Below are 8,923 nucleotides of genomic sequence, written 5' to 3' on the forward strand. Positions count from 1 at the left end.
CTTTGGAATGTAGCCTCATCAGAAAAAAGTACAAAGTTAAAAAAGTCTGGATCATTTTCTATCATTTGTAAAGCCCATTGGCAAAACTCTATACGCTGTTGAAAATGCTCTAACTGTAACTCTTGAACCAAAGTAATATGATACGCATGATATTTAAACACCTTCATAATCCGTAAAGAAGTATTTCTTGGTGTACCAATTTCCCTTTCGATTCGGCGACTGCTAATGTGAGGATCAAGATGAATCATTGCAAAAATAGTTACAACTCGAGGATCGTTTTCATCATATTGATGGCGCCCGCGTTGGCGAACCATATGTCCATCACGAGCTCTTTGAGTTAAACGACTTATAGCTCTATCGTCAGGGTGTCGTCTGTCAGGAAAGCGTTCAGCGTAAAGTCTTGCCGCAGCACGATAATTATTTTCGCTTGCTCCTAAAACCATAATCATATCAACGATCTCGTTGGGCGGATAGTCAGCCATTTGACAGCCAGCTATTAAGTACTATTCAATTTAAATAGTAAAATGATAATCAAAAATATTAAGACTAATAAAAAGGAGAAAGGTTGGAAACTTACGGTAACTTTATTTAACGAACTGTATTTGCCAACAATACTTCGTTTGTCACTCTTTTTAAATTTTCATTACAAAATAATCGTCAAAACATTTAAGGTATTCAATTGTTTAAAGCGTTATTTTTTCTTGTGATTGCAAATAAAACTCAAACTTCCTTTTTTTTTTGCTTTATGTAAATAATATGAATTAGTAGCGTTCGGATTTCAGAAATATTAATTTTGATAAAGTAATGATTAAAAGCACATCTACCAAAAAATAGGTTCCGTTGTCACCGGAACTGCTTGTTCCGGGACGCCCTTCCTGATTCTTCGTCCTACGGTCGCCACGTTCTTTATCCTCCAAGAACGAAGGATGACCTACCGACCCTCTCCTCGAACTTACTGTTGCGCCGTGCTTCTCGCTCCGCCTGTGGGTGGGGCGGCGCTTATGTCCTTGGGAGGTTGCTGGGTAGGCGTTAATAATCAATTATTCTTGCTACTGATAATAAACGGTACTTTATTCAGTGGAAGTATTCCCGTCGTCCATTACAGTTTGGCAATTCCCGATCGCGTACAATTTGTGAACGCCGTTCCCTGCGATCCCTTCGCTCGTCGACTCGCATCCGGCCTACCGATCGCGCTACCGGCTTCGACTATTCCGTTCGACTAGTCGGCTTAACTACGACTCTTTGGTTCCGGCTCCGGCTGCATCTTCTCGCCTTCAGCCATCACTTGGCTCCGATCGCGACTCTCTGTCCGGCTAGCCTACCTCGGACTCCTTCTCGGCGTGACTCTCCCGGCGTGACTGCTGACTCTGGACTCACTGCCCCTTCTGCTCGGCTGCTCCCGCCTCTTGTACCTTCGGTGGGTTTCCCCTTCCTGACTGGTCCGCTGCGCCGCGCTCGTACGTGGGACCCTGGCGCCTCTCGGGTGCCTCACTTGTCCCTTGCCTCCTGCTTCCGGCGCGTTGGTTTTTCCCGATCTTCCTCCGTAGGCGTCTCGGGTTGACCTCCGCCCATCCGCCTACGGTTGCCGATTTTCCGTTTCGGGTCTCGATCTCGTCTGGCGGGTGTCCGAGCGTCCAGTTCGCTCGCGATCCTTATGCCTCCTCTTTCTCCGTGTGCTGGTCTTACTCCGGGTGTCGGCCTGGCTTCCAGCTGCAAATCCGCGGATGTCCCGCCGTGGCCGCCTCCTTTGGTGCCTCCCCTTTGTTCTATCCTTGGTCCCTTGGTCGTGGGTCGTCCGGCTTCCCCACGATGGGTGTCCAAAGTTTCTGGTTCGGTCCTCCGGTATTCCGCCTGCGCCCCAGATGCCGCTCACTCCTTTCCCCGCGCCTCCGCCGCGCGGTTTTTACTTCTTCTCTATTTCGCTTTGGCTCCTGGCCGCGTCTTACGTCTATAACTTATTCTACCCTTCACCCCGCTTATGCTATTCTACATACATACTCTTTTTTTTGTTTTTCTTTTGTTTTTTATTTAATTTTACATGATTTGCTTAATACTAGTCCGCCGCCGCTTCGACTCTCAGTGGCTGTCCATTTTCCTTGTCATCTTGCGTGCGACCTGGAGCCGCGGACGGGTCCTGGACTCGGTCGCACCGTCAATGGTTCTTTTAATTAAATTTAAGCTGCTGTGAGAGGCAAGGGGACTCACTAATAATCAAGCACCCCGAGCAGTGAGAGGCAAGGGGACTCACGGTAAAAAAGCACCCCAAAGGAAACAGAACTTACTACGTCCACGTCGTTGTTTCTGGGTAACGCTAAAAGTAAGGACAACCTTTTGAAGGTCATAATTTTCAAGGTCGTTGTCACATTGGGGTTGAATATTCCTCATAAAAGTACATTAACGACAATTATTCTATCAGAAAATGCAATCAAATAGCAACCACAGGATGTTTTAACATTTGACCTTTAAATGACCTTCTAAGGGTCATAAAAAAATTTCCAAATACCGTTTCCGAAGTAAAATTTTCCGCTCTTTCCGAATCCGGTGTCAAAAATAGGGGTTCCCATTTAAAAAAATCATATTGACCTTCAAATGACCTTCAAAGTTAAGTTCAACTTCAAAACTAATTGCACAGACAGATGGCCCCCTTTGTCCTGGACAACTTTTGTCTGAACCGTTTTTCCCTATCTGGCTTAGGTTCCGAGAAATTCGGGTGCGGCGATTAAAACGGACCACCCTGTATATTCAATTTATAAAGGGCGATGTTAAAAAGAGGCCGATTTTTGCTCATAAAGGTGTAAATAAAAGGAGTAAAGGGAATATAATAGTGTTTTTTTTAATACATTTTCTCACATATACAGTCTAAAATAAAGATATTGTAAAAAATAACAAATATACAATTACTTCTTCTCTTTATATCTTCATTGTTGTCTTCCCTCTTTTGTCACATGTTGGTGTTTTGGAGAGTTCTATTTGAAAAAAAAATGAAACAAAGAAATTATTTGTATAAGCAAATACACATACACGATCATTGAAACAATATATTGATGTCATAGACACATGAAAAAATGTCAATTAATCGATAATGAGCGTAAGAAAGTTTTATAAAATATACAACAGAAAAAGGAAAATTAATAAAATGATTTATCTTGAATGTATAACTTATTGTATTTCATAGTAATATCACATGGTATGACAAATAAAATTCAATAAACATAAACGCAATATCACAATAATATGAATCACAATAAATTCAGTCTCTTATATTCTTTGGCATCGCTCATTATTTATATCTAAATTAATTATAATTAATTATTTAATATTTAGGTGCATAGCCATGCTTTTACTAGCAAAATTGGATTTATTGCGGATTACCGTAGAAAGTGTTTTTAAACGAAATATGCAATATCTTTTAATAATTTTATTTTTAAGATCGTGGCAATTTGGTAGCGAATACGGAAGGTCTCGGAATCTCTTACATAAAAATTGTGTGATATTGTTTTGGGTTGAAAGAGTTTCCAAATTTCGTTTAATTATAGATTCCATGTTTTTAAAAAATTGGAACGTTACAGAATTAACATAAAATAATGTCTCTTCCGCGAAACATTTAATATGCGTAAACGTATCAAAGGTACGTCTTTGTTGCGTCTTTGATCCCGTCGCAGCAATGCATTCCAAACATGTTTTTTGATTTTTTTCAATGTTTGAAATAATATAACCTGCAATGTTATATAAAGCGTACAGTTCAATATCGTCGAAAGCAACCGTGTTATTCGATGTATCTATCAATGGAAAACGAGGGAAAGAACTCGAGTCATCAAGAGAATACGTTTGGCGCTTTTGCGTTAAAATTTCAAAGAAACCATCTAAAAATGACCGGTCATCTTCGTCGTAACTACTATTACGAACGCCTTTCATATATTGAGCAACCATAATTAATTTAAGATCATTTTTGAATTGCAAGGCCGTTGGGAGAACATGCTTCATGCGAACCAAAGAGAAAATATTTTCCAAACAATCCCGCGTAAACTTACTGCCATAAATAAATTTGAAGTCACACTGATCTAACAAAAATGCTGATATTTTATCATTGAAGTCGTTGATATTATTACGGCAATTTGAAACGGTTTCCAATGTTCCTTATTTCCGACCTTTAATAAGGAAACTATATCAATCACTTCTTTTAAAAAGTTTATAGCTTCATCATATTTATCGACATGCAATTTCCCTAACACTGAGCCTAAATTCCTCGATGACATAATTTGAAACCATCTTCGAACTACACCGATAAACCAGGAAGTTGTTTTCCACTCTGGCCTTGAAAATTTATCGGAAAGTAGTTCTAGTGCTGCTTTTACGTCGTGATTAAAAACATTAATAGCACAGCCGACACGCATTTTTTGAAAATGACTTTTCGTATCTAGATATTGTTCTCGCAATTTTGGAGTTAGTACGAGATTAAACTGTTTTTGGCAGTCAACTAATTCAATAAGGTGAGAAGCTTCGACTTTATTAGAAGGAAGGTCATATTTTGTGACATATTTTTCAGGAATGATAAAAAAATTTATTTATTAATAAACTTTCTTTTAAATTCTTTAAAGAATGAGGAACATCAGCAAAGAAATAAAGCTTACGATTTTCATCAAGCGGATGTTGACAACAATTTTTTGTTTTCGATATACCAAAAGTTTTCCACATTGCTTGATTTGCAGCGCCCATGTCGGAAGTAACGAAATGTACTCGTAAACCGATGTCCTCTGCCTTTTTAATAACTTTAAGACTAATACTTTGTAAAACTGACCCATCCACACTGTTAGATGTGAAGTAATAACCTACAATTTGTTTCCATCTGCTACCAATACCCACGATAAGTATTACCAAAGCATGCGTTGCCAAGCCATTAGTGTGATTTGGAAGCGTTACCTTGCCAATTGACGAGTTTAACGACGCATCAAATGATTTACTAACTAGTATTTGCATTTCATCTAAAACTATACCAACATGCACGTCTATATCATTAAAGTAAGTTTTCTTTATACCGAGAAATTTAAAAACATTGTCACTTATGCCACTATCGAACTTTAAATTCTCCAATTTCCTCGTTAAGGTTCTTATTGAGGGAAGAGGCACCGTTTTACGAAGTTCCTCATATCCATTTCTGCCGCATGCAAATCATAATTCATAAGCCCTTTTGAGAGTATCAATTGGTCATTCTTGAATCTTCTTAATAGTCCCAGTTAAGAGCTTAATCTGAGTTTCATTTAAAATTGGCTTAATTGCATTTAAAATTGAGCCCTCACTATGTGTTGTACGTAGTCGCTTCATCTGCCTTTTCATCCGTTGCAGCTTTTTTTTCATCTTCTTGCGCAATCTTTCACTTTTTTCAAGACGTCGTAATAATCTTTGCATCTTCTCATCAGAATTTTTGATTATTTTCATCCCTCCTGAACCTCTACTGAGTTCTTCATCAGATAACGTCTCTTCGCTGCTAACAGTATCACTCTCAGCAGTCTGCACGCTAGTGATGGCATCATCGGCGATGACACAGTTTTCTGTATAATCTATATCGGTCCTTTCTTTTTGACTAGTATCACTCTGAGCAGTCTGCACGATAGTGCTGGCATCGACTGTAACATCTTCGGCATGAGCAATCATATTGCTAACTTTACCTGAATGTGTAAACAAATTTTAGATTTTGTCATTTTTGTTTTAATAATTATTGAATTAAATTGAATCATATTGATTTTTTCTCTCTTTTCATTTCATATACACGGTATTTCTTAAATATTGAGTTGATAAATAATAGGAAATTTTTTTTCTACAGTGCTTAATAAAACGGTTATTACTGAGTAAAGCTAAATATTAATATTACATATATTAACAAAAATGGTTTTCATTTAGTGATTTATATTTGAGTAAATACACAACAAATAAACACAAAAGCAAAAATCATGTATAAAATATGTTGAATATGTATAAATACATAGAAATTTATCAATAACTACTGGATATATAATACATTTTAACCATATTCAACATATTTTTGTAATAAACAACAAATAAAGCATATAATTAATGTATGTTACCTTATTTCTATGTATTTTGAACTACAAACTCACCAAACACAGTTGGAACAGCATCTTTTTTCAGTATGCGCTTGCCGTTTCCATTTTTCGATTCAGTCCATATTTCTGCATGAAAGTGTATCTGAAATAATATACAATATAATATACAATATACATCGTTTTATAATTTACATTCAAAAAGCAAATTCTTACTAACCTCACATAACACTGAATTATTGGACGGAGACCAATCCTGTCGTCCCATGTTTTTAGTCCAAATTTCACGTCTTTTTGGATCTCGTGGGAAGCGGCACATTTTATATCCCTTTTTGGCGGAATTAACACAATAATCGGCTACACAGCCAGGCATTATGATAGCTATAATGCATCAACAACTAGGTTAAGTTATAATTACACAAGAAAATCACGTTTTCATCTCATTAAAAGAATATATAATTACAATGTAATTTTTGCCATTTACCTCTTCTTCTTCTTAATTTATTATAAATGGCACTCGCTAATCAAAATGCCAGCAAACGAACCTTTTACGTAAATAATTCGCTCGAAAGGGAGTCAACCAAACCATTCGAAACAGTGTAAATAGTGTACACATAAATGGTACACACAGATAGTACACATGGGCATGTAACTTCCGCTTTTGCCTCAATTTGGTGAACCAATCACCGATCGTTACCCTATTGACCGTACTCTTATTATAGGTACTCTAGGTAAAAGTAACTTTTCCATTTTCGACTTTCTGAACGGGGTCAGAGACACTTTTATCCTGAGCCTCTATTCTCGAAAAGAAACGTATACGGAATTCTAGAAAAATACTATAGTATACGTAACGTATACTGTGGTATTTCCCTAGTTTTTCGTATACGTTTCTTTTCAAGAATGGGGGCCCTGTGTGTAACATTTACGAACGCAGGCCGAATAAGTTCGCTTACCAGCCATGGAAACACGGTACACTGTCTGAGTGTTGCACTAGTGGGCGATAGTACAGCCAAGAGAAAACGCTATAGGATTCACACTACGTATGACATCCGTCATACCCGATCATGTCCGATGTTAATCATAACAATGAATATCGGATGTGGTATGACGAATATCGTACGTAGTATGAATCCTACATTTCAAGTACGCTTTGTTCGGAACGACTCCGAGCAGCTCCTGAGAGACAAAACGAACAATACTAATGAGCGTGAATAAACAATTAATGCCTTCCACCCCTGTTTCTACATTGCGCATTACCTTCTCGGTTATTTTCACATTCATGATCTTAGTCAAACGGAGTTATTAACAATACGCTAGTTTCTCCAATCTCGATTGGCTAATCTGGTTTGTCTGACTACGGCCATGAACGTGAAAATCGAGAAGATAAACGCGGTGTCTCACCAGTGGACGTGATGTCATAGGCTTGGAAGGCATTAATTGCACGAACTATACCGCAAATCGCATCCATTTTGTTGCAAAATGCGGCCATTTCGAATTTATGCATTTGTATTACGTGCTTTATTTGGGAAAATGAAGCCGTCAAGTATGTAAATCAAGTTTTTTAGTTGTAATTAGTTTATTTATGAACAAAAGAATATGTACGAATGCTTAATTTATGTGTTCTTTAGTTTAATATGGGTTTATTTGTTGTAGAAGTTTAGTGCATGAAAGTGTACGAAGGGACATGTTAGTACAGTTTAAAAGATGAACCACTCAACCCACTATGCTTGGAATCGTGTGCACTTCGGCCATTTTGTTGCAACATTTCTGAAATCAATTGCGGTACTTTAGAAATCTAGTGACTTTAGATGATCCCATTCGCAAATCAAGAATATATTCTTAATTTAAGAGGGAATATTCTTATAGCTGTTAAGATGAAATATTAAGTACATCTTTCAAGAATACAATTTTTTCGGTGTCGGTATATTTCGTCGAAACTAAAAACGTGGTTCTCGCCCGTCATGCCATTACATGTTTGTTCCGTATGTCAACATGGACGCGCTCTCTCTTCCACCTCGCTTCTTCCACGCGCGGTCCTGCGCGATAGCTTGCGTCGGTAGTCGCTGCTGGGCTAGTTCGCGTGGCCCGTTTTCGGCTGCTGTCTGTATTTTCTAACACATAACAATCAACTATGTAGGCATCCGTACATAACCGCATTGTGGTTCAACCCTAACCTCCGTAATGATTTGAAAATCGTATCCTTTCGAATTTTCAGTCTGTATTTCTGCCTCGGCAATACGCATATTATAAAAAAAAAATCATCCATTCATTGTCATCAAATAATCCTTTTATTTTATCGACAGATAAGTACTGACACACACGCACGCACACACGCACGCACGCACGCACGCATCCTCGCAACGCGTACATCCGAACGCACGATGTGCAAATTCCGACCGGCAAACTCCACATGGTGCACATTGGGTAACGCTAATGTTAAAAATAACTAAACGTTATTTTTCAAGAAATGAGTAGAGCATTTTAAAAATCCATATCAAAATAACATCACATAATAATGTAAGAGATATGTTTCATATGAAAGTGTTTTAGTTTTAGACAAATATATTAAATTTTTCAAGAAAAATCTTTTTATTTTATAGAGTGTGCGTCAAAAGTATATATGTTATTTTAGAAAGCAAAATAATGAGTGCATTCAGTGGGCGCGTTCAAGTCGACAAAGTAGCTAGGGTTGCATTCCAAAACTTCCTCTCCGAGAAAAATTTTACTCAATGGCATTCCAAAATGTTGCGAACGTTTCCGATTAGTTCCTCGCCTATCATTCGGAAGTATTCCAAAACTAAAAGGAAGTTTTCGTATTTCCTCCATCGAATAAAATTCTCACCTGCATTTTGTATGCGGGAACT

General features: G+C 37.8%; 1 protein-coding gene across 1 annotated transcript; it reads right to left on the reverse strand.

The window, feature by feature from the left end:
• Positions 1-6,090: 6,090 nt before the first annotated feature.
• Positions 6,091-7,548, reverse strand: LOC108728695 (THAP domain-containing protein 2-like). The gene is made up of 3 exons (XM_018457416.1): positions 7,461-7,548; positions 6,280-6,440; positions 6,091-6,204 (listed from the first exon to the last, which is right to left on the reverse strand). Exons 1-3 carry the CDS (start codon positions 7,546-7,548, stop codon positions 6,091-6,093), a joined length of 363 nt encoding a protein of 120 aa, XP_018312918.1.
• Positions 7,549-8,923: the final 1,375 nt, after the last annotated feature.

The sequence above is a fragment of the Mycetomoellerius zeteki genome, unplaced genomic scaffold (genome assembly GCF_001594055.1).
Source record: "Mycetomoellerius zeteki isolate Tzet28-1 unplaced genomic scaffold, Tzet1.0 scaffold633, whole genome shotgun sequence".
NCBI classification, from domain to species: Eukaryota; Metazoa; Arthropoda; class Insecta; order Hymenoptera; family Formicidae; genus Mycetomoellerius; species Mycetomoellerius zeteki.